Source organism: Taudactylus pleione, unplaced genomic scaffold, assembly GCF_031769625.1.
Source record: "Taudactylus pleione unplaced genomic scaffold, aTauple2 ptg001153l, whole genome shotgun sequence".
Lineage (NCBI taxonomy): Eukaryota > Metazoa > Chordata > Amphibia > Anura > Myobatrachidae > Taudactylus > Taudactylus pleione.
In genome coordinates this window covers 485,765-504,425 of record NW_028285554.1, presented here as the reverse complement: position 1 = coordinate 504,425, position 18,661 = coordinate 485,765, and the positions used below count along the sequence as shown (strand labels likewise).

General features: G+C 43.7%; 1 protein-coding gene across 1 annotated transcript in view; it reads right to left on the bottom strand.

Moving 5' to 3' along the window:
* Positions 1-16,564, bottom strand: part of TINAGL1 (tubulointerstitial nephritis antigen like 1) — a 53,108-nt gene extending 36,544 nt beyond the window's left edge. The window contains exons 1-2 of the mRNA XM_088462150.1: positions 16,490-16,564; positions 5,734-6,070 (exon numbers count right to left, since the gene is read on the bottom strand). Of these exons, the coding sequence (XP_088318276.1) occupies positions 5,734-6,046 (313 nt within the window). The 5' untranslated portion in view covers positions 6,047-6,070; positions 16,490-16,564. The remainder of the gene's footprint in view (positions 1-5,733; positions 6,071-16,489) is intronic.
* Positions 16,565-18,661: the final 2,097 nt, after the last annotated feature.

Here is an 18,661-nt window from a genome sequence, read left to right as displayed (position 1 = left end):
CCACTCTAAACACACGTCATCTCCGGCAGTTGTAGGATTAATCGGGAACATCGAGAGCCATCGTAGCTGCTCACAGTGCTTGTGATAGCCTTTTCCCACCACAACATTGTGAGCAGTTCTGGCTAAAATACAACCTAGTCACGTGTGTAATGACGCCACTTTGCTAATTATGCACCCCCATTTAACGCCGTTCTGACGATGGGGCACGCCTGCGTTCGCACATCCACACCCCCGTTTTCAAGCACCTTCCCCTGTTACCACCCACAAACGGCACTATCTGTCACTCAAAAGAGCGGCCCGACTGCGCGCTATGGGCGAGCACTTTCCCATCGCAATGAGTGGTTCGCGCACACGCATTGCGACTCATACGCATGCGCAGATTGTGAAAAATCGCTCAGTGCGAGCAAGCGCAGCATAGCGTCCGTGTCTGAATCAGGCCCTAAGTTCCTATGGGGCAGGGACTGATATGAATGATATATACTCTCTGTACAGCGCTGCATAAATTGGTGGCGATGTATAAATAAACAATTGGCCTTATATCTCAGTGTCCCTCCTAAAATTCCCCCCTGATTATTATAAGCAGTGACGAGAGTGGGCTATACCAAACTGGGCTGGTCACAATCATAACAGGGTAACACGCAGCAGAGGGGCATCTAGCATAATCTGATACTGGCCCAGTCCAGGTAAGCACAGGAAGGAATATCTAGGGGAATCTGACGGGATATAGTGAATATGCCGGCGGACGGGATGCTGGCCAGCGAATTCCCGATTCCAGAATCCAGCAGCACGGCAAAATGCCGATGCCGCTATCCTGAAGGGCATCCCAACCGCTGGAATCCCGAACAAAGGATCCAGGGTAAGTATGCCTCATTAGCCTAGGGTAGGGGGGCTAGGTTTAAGGACCCCCAGGGGAAAATTAGAGTTAGACAGCCCCAGGGAAGGGTTAGGGTTAGGCTGCGGAGAGGGGGGCTTAGGGTTAGGCACCACCGGGGGGAGGATAGGGTTAGGCACCCCTCCCCCAAATTTATTTCAAATTAAGGCACACATTCTGCTGTCTACATGCTGAAAATTTCCAAGAAATTAAATTAATATAATTCCTAATCATAAATATAAACTTAAAACAAATATGTATCAATCACTGTGAAGGTCACACTGACAGTCAGATCAAATGGAGATGTGTTTAAGTCCTGATCTATTACACAGGGCCTGATTCAGCAAAGATCGCTATTCTGCTTATACGCACGCACCGCAGTTGCTAATATCAGTGATGCTATTTACATCTGTGCATTTATAGAAACATAGAAACAGAATTTGACGGCAGATAAGAAACTCTTGGCCGATCTAGTCTGCCCCATTTTTAAACATATTGGTACCTCAACCCTTATTGATCCTTACTTCTTCTGAAGGATATCCTTATGTCTATCCCATGCGTGTTTAAATTGCTCTACTGTCTTAGCCTCTACCACCCCTGATGGGAGGCTATTCCACTTGTCCACTACCCTTTCTGTGAAGTAATTTTTCCTCACATTTCACCTGAACCCACCACCCTCCAGTTTCAGAACATGTCCTCTTGTTCTAATACTTCTCTTTCTTTGAAGAATGTCTCCTTCCTTTACCTTGTTAAAACCCTTTATATATTTGAACATTACTATCAGGTCCCCCCTTTCCCTTCTCTGCTCCAAACTATACATATTAAGATCTTTAAGTCTTTCCTGGTCCGCAGCCTGGCAGAAGGATGCCCACTTCCCCTTACTCACATCCGTATACTTGGGGAACATAGCAAATCGGTTAATCGGTAACATCGAGTAACATCGGACTCATACGCACAGTTAAGGAAGCCCAGACCTCACTCAGAAATTGCTAACTTGTGCGCACGCTATGAGTACTCAGGAGACATCTGGTATCGCAGTGGATAATTTATGCACGCCCATGCGACGGCGTTGAGACGCACTGGCACGCCTGCGTTCGCACGCCCACCCCCCATCACCACCCACAAACGACACTTCCTGTCAATCACTCAGTTCTGACCGCAGCGTCTGGTTCGCGCATGTGCACTGCAATGCATGCGCATTGCAAATGAACAGACCAATTGCATGCATATACGCAACTGCATTCCTTGCTGAATCAAGCTCACAGTGAGGAATTTCTTCAGTAACATAATTGCAGTTTCCGTGGGACTAAAATATAGCACAGTTATGCAGGGGCAATCAAAAGGGAAATATTTAATTACTTAGGGATCAAACAAATATTACAAAACTTCAGAAATCTGATTAGGAATGTCTTATGACTTAATGAATTAATAATGCATTTTGATAATGAATTTGCATAGAAAAGTTGAGAATGGGTAATCATTTCAAAACGAAAGCTGCTCATACATGGGTAGATCTGCTTTCTTGGTCTAAGCATCACGTGATCAGTTCAGATTGGCAGCACAGTGTCCAAATTAAATATATCTGGTGGCTTGGCACTCAAGGGCTGATTGTAAGTCAGAGGCAAATGGCAATGCAGACCTTGTGGGTTTCAGCATAATCCACATGCGCCCAATCGGGCTTAAGCACACGAATTGTGCATTCGGATTGATCCGTCCTTTGCCGGACCACACTATCTGTGAAATGGGTGTCTGTAGGTCAGTGTTGGCTAACCTTGACATTCCAACTGTTGTGGAACTATATATCCCAGCATGCCCTGCCACAGTTTTAGCATGCCCTAATAGCAAAACTGTAGCAGTGCATGCTGGGTTATGTAGTTCCATAACAGCTGGAGTGTCAAGGTTAGCCAACACTGCTCTAGGTGGTAATTTGGAGGCGACCATGATATCGCACAGAACTGGTCTGTCTCATGGGAGTGTTGTCCGACTTTAGTGCTCATTCACAGTGACGGATCTTTTGCTAATGGTGACGGATGCTCCAGCAGATGTAACAACAGTGGGCAGGATAGGCTTCCATGTGTAGTCTCACAGATTTTTACTATAGTGCACTGTGGTGGTCGTGATAATGTTATGGGACAGATCACTGAAAAATGACATTTAAACAGATAATCATTTTAACAAAAAATTTAATTATTTTAAATGGTCCTGCATAGGGGCTGGGAGGTGATACAGGGAATGAGTACATGTTGGAGTGTTCACATTTGGGTAAGCTCTGTGCTTTGTCCATTTTCTGCCTTTAGCCTGCCAGCTCTGTGTCATGACATCAGTGATTACTATTTCCTTGACCTGTATGCATATACATGTCCTGCCTAGGTATGCAGAATTATACATGGGCATCCTCTCAGATTGCACTTCTATAGCCAGTTCTTTATCTGTATCTTGCAGGTTCTAATTAAAAATTCAAGATGGCCCCCACAATTGCTCCCTCAGGAAGGCCTGAAGGCCGAGACGCGTAGGAGGATTCTTAACATTTACTTTTAGCACAACCTAACTCCTATTTGCTCCAAGGCCCTCATTCAGAGGCGGTCGTAAGAAGCAATCGCTCTCTCCGAATGAGGGTGGCCACTTCTTTTTTGAAGTGCGGCCTCCTGGCCATTAGTTAAGCTGTGGGTTACCACCCACAGCTTAACAACCGACCAGGTTGATGGTCGCGATGGTGATCACCATCACAACCATCGGGGCTTACGACCAGACCCTAGGGTTGGGTCTGGGCACTTGTAAGCCCCAGGGAGCTTTCAGCTCTGATGGAGCAGGAAGCTCCCCACTGAAATCACTGATGATGTCAGTGCGGCCGCCCACAAAATGGTAGGCGTTCGTTAAGGAACGCCTCAGTTTTGGAAACCAACCTCCCGGCCCGCCTACCAAACGGGGCAAGCTGTCGATCAACATCGACAGCCGCCCCTTTGGTAGCGAGCAGGACTAACCATCGAGTCGGTTACGAGCGCATCAGCGCTTGCGACCGACTCTGAATAAGGTCCCAAGTCTCCTCACCATCGGGTGAGTCGAGTGTGCAGACAGCCCCGGGACTGTGGTCCTTCAGGCCCGCAGGATCTTACGATATCACGTCACTGGAAGTGACCTAAGTCCCAGCTCACACTGCGGGGACCAGGCCTTGATAGTTTACCCTGACCAATCCCCACCTGTACACACATACCTTACCACTGCTGTTTAACTCATTTATCCCTACCCTCACGCTGGAGCATTGTGACTCTAATAAAGGGTTTTGGTCACTAAACATTCAGTGGTACTCTTTTTTTATATTGTTACACTTATTTAACACACTTTAACAATTAACCTTCTTTTTTGGCAACTTCACATATTGTCAAGTGCACGCTGGCGCAATCCTATGATATATGTTGTATACATATAGCTACCTATCTCATATTAAATAGAGGAAAAAAAGGGGATTTCCTCTCTAGGATTTGCTGCCCCCTCAAGTAAACTAACAAAAGGAAAACCCCTAAAGTGAGTGCCTGGCAACATTCCATATTTGATGTCACTAATTAAAAATAAGACATACTTTGCAAATGCACTTTTTTGTGCAAAAGGTAAACACTGAACATGCAGTTTTACATGCAAAAACAATGAATTAACATTGCACCCCTTGCATCATAACATGGTTTGTGGAGGTCTAAATTTACACTGTTTAGCTCAGTGGTTCCCAAACTTTTTCAAATCACGGCACCCTAGAGAATCAGCATTTTTTCCATGCGCCAAAAGTTTCTCGTTGAGAAATTCAGGAAAAATGAAATGAAGTAAATTGTGCTTATGGGATTGGTACGGGATGCCGGCATTCAGGATCCCAGCGGTTAGAATCCCGGCGCCAACATCCCGACAAGGTTACAATCTCGACGTCTCCAAGTAAGTTTGCCTAACCTAACCCCTAACCTTACCCCTCCTCGCAGCCTAAACCTAACCTCTCCCTACTGCCTAAACCTAACCTTTCCTCCCCGCAGCCTAAACCTAACCTCCCCCCTGCAGCCTAAACTTGACCCTCCCTCTAGTGCCTAACCCTAACTCTCCCCCTAGCCCCAGTATTTAACTTCGGGATCTCGGCGTCGGGATGCCGGCACTGGTATTCTGATAAGTATCGGGATTCCGCCATCTGCATTCTGAACGCCAGAATCCCAGCCTTCAGGGTTAGGACCTCATCCCATCTCATATGTCACCCTTAGGTTCAGTTATGTGATGGCTGACAGGGCTGTGTTTCTTTTTGTCAACATATATTTTTATTGGCAGCTATTAGCACTGGTTTTGACTATCACACAAATTATTTAATTTGGTACTAAATCACCAACCCGTGGCACCGCTGCAAGTGCCTTGAGGCACCCCTAGGTGCAACGGCACCCAGTTTGGGAACCACTGGTTCAACTAATTCTAAAGCAAGCCCATTCAGTATTGTTCTTCTATATTGTTCACCTTTTTTATTTTACTCAATTGCAAAATTTATATTTATAATTTTTCAGTGTCTATTGTAGCCCAGTAGAAAATAAAATAGAATAATAGTTATCAATGAACATTCTTGTTATGTTTGCCTGCAATAAGGAATAGACTTCACATTGGCTTTGTCCATTGTTTTTCTGTGTGTGTATAATGTTGAGAGAATGCGTTTGCATGATATAATGATAATCTTATAGGCCTGGATTTTCTTACTACTGATCTTTACATAATCTTTAACAGACTTTACCATATTTAACAAATGTCACGTCACTATACTCTATATTACAGTGTCTCTCAGTACTGTAAAACTTTAAACCAATAAAAAGCAGGATTCAAAGTAATCTTCTTAATATTGTGCTACTCACCTTTCTGAATGCCACCGGGCACTGGGGGGTCAAGGCCCAGGCAATATCCCCAGAAATCAGGACAGCAATCTGACACTGTTCGATTGCAGAACAGATCGCAGTAGCAGATAGTATCCAAATATGGCACGGTGCAGGCATCGTCTCTGCCTTTGCAACAAGCAGTATTCCGCTGACAATATGAACCACCTGCATCTCTGATCCCGAGGGTGTGAAGTCCAGGGCTTAGCTCACGCCTGGTGCGAGACTTTAGGGCAGTGACTTCTCCAATCGCCCCTAAGCATAGCACAACTGTAGCAAGGAGAATGAGCTTCATCCTCAAATAATGCTGCTGAATTTCCTGTTAGTGAGGAGACATTGTACTAAGGTTACTGTCTGGCAGACTTAAAGGTACAATTATTTGCATTTCCAGCTACAAATTAGACAAAACAAGGCAGGCGACTATATGACACAATTTTAATAATACCTAAGTCAAAAATAATTTACAAATATTTCTGTTTTATCCTTCATACATACTTATAAACACAGTGAGGTGGTTATAGAAATCCTTACACAACTTTACTATATATTTACTATATAAATAACTGTTAACAAATAAATCCAGATATTAATTATAATCTATATTTCAAAGAACCTCTGAATCGCCAAATCCAACTTCTAACCATGCAATCCACTGTGGGTGATTAATCATTAAAGTTGAAGGTCACATTTATGGGGGAGATCCCTGCTTTATACAGTAGCTGAAGCTACAGCTTTTGTTTCCCTGCATAAGGCCTTGACATTCCAGTCTGATGCGGTAGAGATCGAGTCTTGTCCTGTCATTTTCATGGCCTGTACTTTGCACTTTTCACTTGCTTTTTTTATAGCAAAAATAATATTTGTTTAGATGTACACTGTAATAAAAGCAGATAGAAGACTCGTAATGATGGGTATACACTATACAATTATCTGGCCAATCCACCCAATATCGGCGGATTGGCCAGCTAATTGTACATTGTATGCGGGCAACCTATCTGAAAATATCGATCGGCTCCAGCATGCCCATTCAATGCAATATTTTCTAAGCGAAAGTAAGCACTGCTGCGGCTGACTGGCGGACATTACCCCTGTTCCTTCACAGAACCCTCACTCTAGACGTTATTTGAAGAAATTAAGATGAACACTGGGTAGTATTTCAGGAGAAAGCTCAAATGTTTTAATGAATGAAGGGATGGAGCAAAACTGTTAGTACTGTAGGTTGTATGTCACTCTTTCATCATTTTGAGATGGATCCCCAAACTCATACCGCTTGGCACAGGTTACTTTTCCAGGAGCAATTCCAAGGGCCAGGAAGTGGGCATACACCTTTCAATGTGACAAGTAGGGGCGTTTGGGCAAATAACCTTTTTTGATTTGTATCAGATAGATACCGTGTGTGACATCAACATTTCTTTCTTTTTATTGTGATATAGTTTGGGAAGGAGTCTAGAACAATATGAATCTAATACTGTATTCCTAAGGGTGTAGTCAGAATCCCAATGGTCACAATGCTGACAACGGCATCCCGACTGTCAGAACACCAACAGACTGCGGAGATACAGTAAGTATTAGGGTTAGGGGGAGGGTTAGGGACTAGGGGGTGAGTTAGGATTACGCTGCAGGAGGGTTAAGCTCCCGGAGGGGAGGATTAGAGTTAGGCTGCAGGAGGGGAGGGTTAGGGTTAGACTGCAGGAAGGGAGGGTTAGGTTTAGGCTGCGGGAGGGGAGGGTTAGAGTTAGGCTGCGGGAGGGGAGGGTTAGGGTGAGGCTGCAGGAGGGGAGGGTTAGGTTTAGGCTGCAGGAGGGGAGGATTAGGGTTAGGCTGCGGGAGGGGAGGGTTAGAGTTCGGCTGCGGGAGGGGAGGGTTAGGGTGAGGCTGTGGGAGGGGAGGGTTAGAGTTAGGCTGCGGGAGGGGAGGGTTAGGGTGAGGCTGCAGGAGGGGAGGGTTAGGTTTAGGCTGCAGGAGGGGAGGATTAAGGTTAGGCTCCGGGAGGGGATGGTTAGGGTTAGGCTGCGGGAGGGGAGGGTTAGGGTGACGGTTAGAATACTTACCTAAATCTGTCGTCGGGATCCCGTACCCAATCCATTCCTAAAAACATGTGTTGTGAGAAGCAGAGTAGCCTTGTTGGCTGATTAACTCAAATTTTGCCTTGAGGACTCAAATAAGGAAATTATTATGAGCTTGTCACATTCTATTGCTATTCAGAACAACTCAAACTACTTTGATATAAGAATAGTAGTTTTGGGCCTGTCGAAAGTCGGGTCCAGGTTCATCCCCGCCCCCACTTCCATCCCTGCCCCGCTTGGTTTGTCTCTTGCTGTTATGTCTCTGTCACTGGCAGTGGGAGCCGTTGGAGGGCTCAGCTTCTCAACTCAGAAACATGGCAGTCATTTTTTTATGTAGATAAGATATACATATAAGAATCATGGTCTGTGCTTCTGACACTTTCCTTGTTCTGCAATGATGTCATGCTAGTATAAACGCTAGCTTACAAAGAATGCCCCTTAGCCAACTGCACACCGGGTCCTGGACACAATATATATCCTTCAACATCTGGGAAGCTGCGGGTGAGCTCTGAGAATGTGAGGAATGACAGGTAGTTCCCACTAGGCAGTGAACAGCTGCAGGGCAGTGATCCTTCAGTAAAAGGTGGCATGTGCAGGCCAATCAGAGGGCCCTTGCACACAGACAGGTATGTTTCATGCAACACATGAAAGAGGGATTACACATATAGTATGTCCCATTATCCCAAAACAGCTGGTGTAAAGTGCAGAATGAGCAATATCAGTACTGTAAAGACTTCTACTTGTTGTGTAACACAGCACTACCAATCATAGGAGCCAACTTTTTAAAATGATTGGGAGTGTTCAAGTTCTCCCCATATAACTGAAAAATGTTATGCACAGACATGTATGGGACAACACACACACACACACACACACACACACACACACACACACACACACACACACACACATATGTGTATATATATATATATATATATATATATATATAAACCAAGATGAAGCCGGTACTATACAATAACATATATAACTTTCCCTGGTGCCCACTGTGGTATGGGAATACCTCACACGTATGATAAATAGCAGCAACACAGTTGTTGACTCATTCTTCATTTCACAACCCCTGAGTGCCACTATATATATATGTACAACAAAAGCTGCGGCACTCCAAGACTGATGAATAAAGATTTATCTGTATTTTTGTATTTTTGTTTATGAACTGAAGTGCCGGTCCACTGCTGATAACCTATGTATATATAAATATATATATATATATATATACCAGATACATATATATACCAGATACACATATAACTTATCATATATATATATGTATATATATATATATATATATATATATACATATATATATATAGATATATAATCATGATAACATATATACTGTAAAGGTTGAGCTGAATGGGAAGTTGGAAAGTATTTTGATTACAGGGTTTTAGACTTTGGAGCCCATTACTCAGATCCCCACTTCAATAGGTTCCTAGGTTAGTTATTTCTATATGTTACAAATAAACTAAAATATATGTGACTAAGTTAAGTTAATACACTAGTTTTTTATTTCCTTTTTCTGTTATCACTGCTTTTATCTGACATAGGCTAATAAAGCTTCATTTTCTACACTGCTCCACAAAATATTCACCTCATTTGAAATTTGACCACTTATCAGATCGCCACTTTAATTGGTTCCTAGATTAGTTTCTATATGTTACGAATAAACTAAAATGTATGTGATTAAGTTATGTTAACTGACATAGGCTAATAAAGCTTACATTTCTTAACTGCTCCACAAAATATTCACCTCATTTGAAATTTGACCATTAAATTGCAACAATTTCCCAGTGGAATATGGCTTGAAGTGTTATCCATCCTATACTGTCATTGTTTCAGCTCTATTCATATGCTAAAAATTCAGCAAAATGTGAATTTATAAAAATATTTAGGAATACCATTCCCCAGGATGGAGAGTCAAATGCAGAACTTAAAGATGATATTACCGGAATTTGTACCTCTGCCTATTTATCTAAACATATTCCAAGTATCCACTGGATGTATCCAGTGGATACTGGGGGAGGATGGGGACCGACGACCGATATCTCCTGCAGTCAACGTTTTTTTTATCAAACAAGCAGCCCCTACCGTTTTTCCATGGTGGCTGTTATTTGTGAGATTTACCAAGAGATTTACTACACATTTCAGAGCTTGGACCTGGTAGTTACCACCAGTGGCGTCCCTCCACGCGGTGACACCTGGTGCAGGGAGGGCTGTAGTGCACCTACACAAAAGGTGTGTGGTCTCATGGGTAGGGGCGTGTCCTTGTGGTTAGGGGTGTGGCCTTGCAGCCCGAACCCCCGTTATAATCACTCGGGGAGGTGCAGACTGCACCGGTGACCATTCTGTGTGCAGTTCCGGCTCCTTCACTGTGTCAAGAGCCAAGTGCTGCACATAATGCTACAGTGTGGCACCTGGTTCCTGTCACGGAGAAAGAGTCGACACTTTAGTGTCACCCCTCGACGGGTGACACCCAGCTGCATCTCGCACACCCCTTGTGATACCACTGGCTAACACCATCTTCAGATGGGCTATTTTCAGCAACATGCACTGGAAGACCTCCCTGTAGTTACAGCTTGCATATGTGTGGTCATATGACTGAGTATGCGTAGCAGCAGGGTTGGCCACAGAAGCAGAAAGTACAGTGATTGTATCAGAAACCACTTTACTTTTACACCTTGTAAGGACAGGTTCCAATTAGAGCCCTGCAGGTGTTTCTTAATACATCTCAGCGATACACAACTTCTTATTTCCACAGTAAGCCATTATAATTCTTTGGGTTTAAAACCCCATCATTTATAAATATGCCCTGAACTTGTGCAAAGCAGAGGTTTTACAGTCAGAAAATGAAGCTAAACTAGAAGGGAGTCACTACTCTGTTGACTAGACCCTAGTGTGGGACCGTGTTTTTAAGCTGCCACATCATTATCTAATGTTTATTTATGGGATAACAGATGGATTTGACACAATGTCTGGTGTTAGTAATGTGGTAATTCATGTGTAACATCTTTAGAATATGTCAGACAATGACAATATTTGGCACACTATTTCATATACTAGATTTTGGTGCCACTGAATGTCCATTCTATACAAGTCCATGGCCACATCAAGAGATTGTAGAAGAATTTAGAATATACAATTAGCACATTCCACTGTATGCTTCCTGGTCACGGAGAAAGTCTGACACATAACAATCCCCTGTACTAGCACTGAAAGGATGAAATACAGTAACGTCACTGGATGGAGAATGCTGAAAGTTGTAGATAATTAGCAACTAAACAACCATAAGTAGCCTTTAGCTGTCCAGCAGTTACCTTCAGCAACTTGTGACTGCTAATGAACTACGACCTAAAACGACTTCATAAAATCATGTTTACAACTAGTTTAAACTTTGCCAGTGCACTGCCTAAAGCAGCAGATGGAACACCAGCAGCTGGGAATACCACTTACAGAAACATTACTTTTAAAAGTAGTGAACATTATAGGAACAAATCACTTTAATCATTTATACATATCGCAACAAGACTGACAAACCTAAAATGTACATTTGAACGCTGTTCCCCCATCTTGCTGCACCCTGATACAGCTTTCTCTAGCTGCATTACTAGAGGACCACCGATGTTTACTACACAAGCAGTGTAAGTGCCACCAGTGGCCAACATACCCCACATTGGGAAATAGTTCTGAGATATGTTACAGCAGGTATGAATATTTACTGATTCTATCTCTGCCAGGAAACTGATTGCAGTGAAAATAAGGTATTTAAGAAATGTTTTATTATGACATGAGTCTTAAATAAGCAACAATTTCTATTGAAAGTCAGTTATGTAGAACACATACATGTTATGTGTGAATATAAAGATTCCCTCGAGGCAATGACTTCAGGATTAACAATGCAAACATACAAACATACAAGCCTGCTAATGTGATTTTATGGACTTGTAAAGCAGTAAGTACATATCACTGGAACTGGAAGTCACAACACAGCCTTCGTCACCTAGATGAATAGACTGATAGAATATTCTAGGATTGCTGAATCGGAAAACGCAACACAGGAACACTCCTTGTCCCATGTGCAGGTTATACATTAACGCTCAGGACAATCACATTTACAAACTAAAGGTGGCATTCCTACGCACTACGATTTCAAATATGTTCAATTGAAGTTAGAAATACATGATTGCATTGGTTACTGTGCATGTCCATAAATCAGACTCTCAGTTATTTGTACTTAGAGAAACAATCTCCATGATAATGTCACTAATCACATATCACAGAATGCGACATTCTCAGGGGACTTTTGTTTTGAGTATTCATAGGTGGAGTAGCCGTGGAAATGGTTAATACTTAATAGCAGAGATAAGCTGTACTCACAAGCAGCTTACTTACTACAGAAAATGATTATGTCCCACCTCCCTTCACAAATAAATAAATAAAAACAAATGCTCATTGGGTTTATGAAATAAATGTATTATGCAATCATTTCTTACAGGCCTCTTTAGACCAAGTATGGCTAAGCGGTGATTTTGGGTGAATTAAGAGCAGTAGGCCCTAGTTTATTAATCTGCATCGCTGACACAGATTTTCTATCAATGCTTTCTGCAGCAATAGAAAAATTGTTATTGCAGCAATTTAGATTAAAATATTGCTGGTGCAGCTGAGTGATACTACTGTACACCAGGTCAATCTTGATGGATCTATTTATGTGTAACCTAGCATGCTGTTTCACACATGAGCAGTAGAACTGCAAGCCCTGTCTTCAGTTCCACTTGTAAAAAATATTTGGAAAAAAAACATGTTAAATAAATGAAACTTAATTTGATTGAACACGTTCTCCAATCCTGAGATGGCAATAGTTAACAGATTGAAGCAGAACTTGCACAGCAGCCATAATGATCAACATGGTAAGAAATCAAGATTATACATTGTTACATATTTCTGTGATTTAGAGAAGGTTTTAATTGGCAGCTTGGGCAGTAAAGCTAACGGGGTCCATAGTACACCAGCAATCAAGAAAAATGATTCAACGATTCAGCGTTTTATTCCTTATTTCACTATTCTCCAATCCACCAATCTGCGTCCATACATTACAGATAGTTTTCAGTGACTTGCAGATCAGCAGATAACAGAACTGCCATTCGTGAAGGGCTCACGGTCGCCAAATCATTGAATCGTCGCCATACCTTAGCAATCTAGAGCCCTGATTGGTCACTGAAATCCATCATGTTGGACAACCTGATTTACCAATTCAGATCACTTTTTGGTCAGGATCGGCGATTGGTGTACCCAATACATTGCCAATATTTTGTTCCCAAATTATCTGCAAAACAGGGGAATTGCCCCAAGCCATCGCAGATGTATGGGGCCCATAAACAGTGACATTTACATGAAAAGGGACACATTACCGTTACATGATTGTGGCTTTTCAAAAAGTGACACAATCCACAAGCGTCCATGAAACTCTGGAGGGGCCACATTTGACCTTAGATTCATCAGTGTGACAGTCTTGATTTATATGACACACATGCCCATTTCTTGTAATCCAAGCAGGATACCAGGGCAGAAGGGAGAATTGTCTATGCGTGTATAGAACAGCAGCATATTGTAGCAATATAAGGAATACGCTGGTCCAGACTATAGACAATGTTTTGAATTCTTTTTTTCTTATCTACAGCTGAAGGATAAGTTTGCTGTTGAAAACAGGAACGGATTCAGAATTACAAGTCTGTGCATCGCATACTAAGTACTTCAGGGTCATCTAAACCTGTATTCATTATTATGACAAGACAGACTCTCCAACATGAGTACTTCCACCTGGTACCAGATGTTCTGCTCCCAAACTATCCAATGAAATTACTACTGCAGCTATCTTTCCTGATGATAGTAAAGGGGTGTACACGCCCACATGGCATTGGCCCACACAGCATTGGTTACACCTCCTCAGCTACTCACAATAGGTCCAGGCCCATGTGGTCCTTAATTCAGCCTGCACACAGGGCTGCCAAGAGCCGCAACGGGCCCGGGTGAAGGGGGCATGGTCTAATTGAGGGAGGTGTGGCACGGTAAGCCCCTCAGCCCAGCGCATATCCAGTGGGGTGCGCGATCAGGATGATCGCTCCCCCCACAGGCAGAGAAGACTGCAGAAAGCAGTCTCCCTTTGCAGCCCAGCACACAGCAGTGTGTTCTGGGCTGCGCAGCTGACAGGGAGGAGGGGGAGTGGCATCGGACCTGGGCCTCCACCGGGCCCCTCCAGCAAGCCCGGGCCTGTGTAATTAGTACCCACTCCCCCCCCCTCTCGGCGCCCCTGCCTGCACAACACTGACATGTATTTGCATATGAAACAGTTAGTGATGTTACTACATTACAGGTTTTACTAATATTGCTCCTTCAACGTACAGTTCCCTAAGGATACTTGTACATTATTTAATGGACTCCCATTATTCAGAAACAGAAAATGGTGACTGTCCTCTACATTATATATACATATTCTCAAACTGATTTATTTTTTTTCCCTCTGAGAAAATACTGGGCCTAATTCGATGGTCCCCCACTGCGCATGCGCACGCCATCGCTCCTGGGCTCACTACAAGACGGGGTGGCTGTCGATATTGATTAACAGCTTGCCCCATTTTGTAGGCGGGAAGGGGGGGTGGCTGTGCAAACTGCGGTGTTCCCGAAGGAATGCCTGCCATTTGGGGGCGGCCCCACTGACATCACGAGTGATGTCAGTGGTGAGCTTCCAGCTTGCGGCAGACGAGATCTTACCACAAGGGTCTCGTCGCAAGCCCGATGGTCGCGGTGGTTGAGACCATCGCGACCATCACCTGGCCGTTTGTAAAAGCTGCTCCAATAAAAAAAAAAAAAAGCGCCCTGATTCAGAACGAGCGCTCTGAGAGAGCGTCCGGCTCTGAATCAGGGCCACTGTACTTCTGCTTTTCACACTTGTTTATCAACTAAACACACCTACATATAGTTCATTGATTGAAGTTAAAAGCATTTTGTATCAAAGATAACAAAGCATATATGCCTTCTCTCCCGGAAGTCACGGGAGGCTCATGATTTTTTGGGTAACCCCCAGCATTCCCCAGAAGAGTAGACATATCTCCCACATGGGGAGATTTTACAGGTAATTTAATTGGTCCGTGAGTAGTGGCGGAGCTAAAATGACGCGAATCGCGTCATTTAGCCCTGCCCCCTGCTCACGGACCCGGGAAACACGGCCTTTTTCCGGCGTTGGGGCGGGGCTTAATGATGTATACAGTTCAGCCCCGCCCCTCCGAAGATGTCACAGAATCTCCTGTCCAGGGCTTCTCCCGGGGAGGAGATTTAGAATGTCGGCAAGTATGCAACAAAGTAATACTATTTGAAGAGTATGAAACGTAGAATCATAGCATTAGAAATACATAATCATTGTCTCACAGTGAAACAGAATCACACCTATTATCAAAATAACTTCACAAGAGCTGGGTACACAGACAATATTTTAAATGATTTGGCCATTTCCAACGGATAAGAACAACATATCGTTAAAATCATCAAGTGTGTACACACTATGCTCGCTCCCATGGCGTGTCGCATCTTCAGGTCGCCCCTACATGCTGCTCAATCTGAGGATCCCCACAAGGATTTTGCACAAATTGTTCAGTGTGTACCCTCTACCGAACAACAAACGATATGTCATTCCAACCTGGTCGATGTGGATGTCACCTGGGGCACTCCCTGGACACTCCCATCTGCTCCACTTTGCAGTCAGATCAAACAAACGCCCAAATAAACCAAGCAGAGCAGTAAAGCAATGTAAAGCATTCAGCAGGTATACACCAAGCCTCACTAGTTGCAGAGCAGACCAGAAAAGAACTAAAATAGCGCCTGCTTTTTATCCCCTCCTGATAGTCCCGTCCACTATTTAAATTTGGCAGAAAGCTTTAAGATGGTCGTCAGGTGTATAGAAAGCAAATGACGTAATGTTAACGATCTAATGACCGAACAATGCACAATATATTGTTTGGTAGATTGCACAGTGTGTATGCACTATATCGTTTGTCCGAGAGTTCAAGGGAAATCTGGATGACCATTGCATCATTTGCGCAATGTGTACCCAGCTTTACTGTATTATGCAGGTCGGAGATATTCCTTACTTGCTAGGCTTACTATATACATTAGGATAAGGGGCACTTAAAAGTAAAACGTGCTGGAAGCCCCCTAATTCTAACATGGGCTGATCAAAACAAATAAGGGTTAATTGTCCTGAAAAAGGGCAATAATTCCCTCCCTGCTATTGGTGTGTTTATTATTTCTACCCTGCTTAGACAGCGTAGTCATGTTCTGTGCTAGCCTCATACAGGACTGAATGAATCAATAAGGTTGGTCACTGGGCTACACCTGCACTAAACAGTATTCTCTTCCAGTGCAACCCCTGTGCTAGATGCTCTGGCTACTCAACAAGTGGCAATACCGTAGTAACCAATCGCTGTAGCTATATAATCACAACTAGCGGGAGACACGATCGCTTATTATTTAAATGTGCAGTTGTCACCAAATACATACGATTATGCCATTCTCACTATTAAGTTAACTCTAACAGTAAACTAGCCATGCAGTTAAATTACTAGAAGGATTATAATAATACACAATAAAAAAGCAATTCTTACCTAGCTGTCAGAGTCAGACCTGGATAAAGCAGCCCTCTCGGTCTATGCAATGATTCTGCTGTGACAGTGTCTGTGCACTTGCTGGGAGTTGTAGCTGGGACACTCCTTATGTACAGTGTGAGGCGGCAGCGTGGGCTCAGGCAGTAACTCCCACTGGGGACGTACTAAAAGGAATGAGTCTGGTCTGCATAAAAGGAATGCCAATTGGCTATAATGGAAGCAGACTGAACTTTTATGTATATTTTAAAAATTCTTAAACCTATGTACTACACCTTCAGCACACTTCTTGCTAGGATGATTTCACATAGTTTACATACAGAATGACATGGAATGATGGTCGTTTACTATGGAATGACAGCTGTTTTATTCACCATCCCTATGCAATAATGTCATGAATACAGTGCATATGTCCCACATAAAGACCCCGATTTTTATATGATCCCCTAATTGCGCACACTAATCCCTTTCCATATGCGCCTGCCTATACCTGCACCCTACTATACACGTCACATAATGTGGAATGACGGCCATTACTATGGAATGACAGCTGTTGTATTCGCCATCCCTATGCAATAATGTCATTAATACAGTGCATATGTCCCGTATAAAGACCCCGATTTTTATATGATCCCCTAATCGCGTACACTAATCCCTTTCCAAATGCTCCTGCCTATTCATGTACCCTACTATACATGTCACATAATGTGGAGTGATGGCCGTTTACTATAGAATAACAGCTGTTGCAAAAATGTAATTAAAACAGTGCAAATGTCCCATATAAAGCAGAGATCGCAAAATACGCGTGAAAGCGCGTATTTACGTGCTACAGGCACTAAGGGAACCAGATTTTAAAAGTGACCGGGTCCAGCAGGATGTGCGCGCTGTGTGTGCACTGCAGCTGCCGGTCCAGTGACATCCCCCAGCGTCTCACAACAAATGAACGAGGCGTCAACGTCTTCTCATCATATTGGTGCCTCAAATGAGACCTCAACTACCCACTCCCAGTCACGTAACGCCGCCGGGCGGGCCATGGGCTCTCCTCACGGATCTCTGAGGTGGAGGTGAGCTGCCATTTTCAGCCATTCCCTGACTGTGTGACTGTGCCTCGGGACTCTATGCACAGATCTGCCAACACCCTTGGGTCGCCCTCTACCAGCCAGGACACAGAGTTTACACAAGCTGAGCTTGATAAGTTTTAATACCAATAAATGATCTCATTATTTTATATGCTAGGTTGTAGTGCCTTTATTCCATGACATAAGTATTGACAAAAATCAGATACACATTAGACAGGTTAGCACGAATAATACACATTGTGTAGTGAACATATATTTTTAAAATATGCATTCATGGTCTACATTATTCACAAAGGTTTAGTGCTGGGTTTACTAGACTACACAATGCTCAGGTCTGCGGCTAGGTGATGCTGGATCCTCCCCTTCTCCTCCCGGGCCCGATCCTCTTAATGTCAGACCAGAGCATCACGGATTGCATCAGGATTGTGAGTAGCAGCTCTCTGGGGCCACATCCTGTGTTAACCCATGCCCAATATCTTACCTGGGGCTGCCAGAGTGTGGTGGGACCCTTCTGTGTAATGCCAGTGAAAGCCCCTAACCCCCTCCTTGCACCCCCCAGTACTGTGCCAGCTGCTATCCACCCTTGCCCTACCCTACCCCCAGCACTGCCTTCCCCTAGCCCCCTCCATGCCGCGCTGCACTGTCCCACATGCTGTCTGCACTTAATTCCTCCCTACCCCCCTCCCGGCAATGTCTGCCCTACTCCCCACTAACAAAACTGTTGCTTGCCCTTAACCCCCTCTACCCCAACTGCTACCTGCCCCCAGAACTGTCCAACTGCTGCCTTCCCTCACCTCCCATAATATGTGATGGGACCCAGAAACAGTGTAGTAGGACCCACAATTTTTTTCACTCAGCGCGATCACTGTAAAAACATAGATTTTTCTATGATCCCATAAGTGGACACTTTAATTCCTTTCCATATGAGCCTGCCTATACTTGTACCCTACTATACATGTCACATAATGCAGAATGACGGACGTTTTCTACGGAATAACAGCTGCTTTATACGCCATCCCTATGCAAAAATGTAATTAAAATAATATGTTCTATATAAAGGCCCTGGTTTTTCTAGGATCACCTAAGCGCACACACT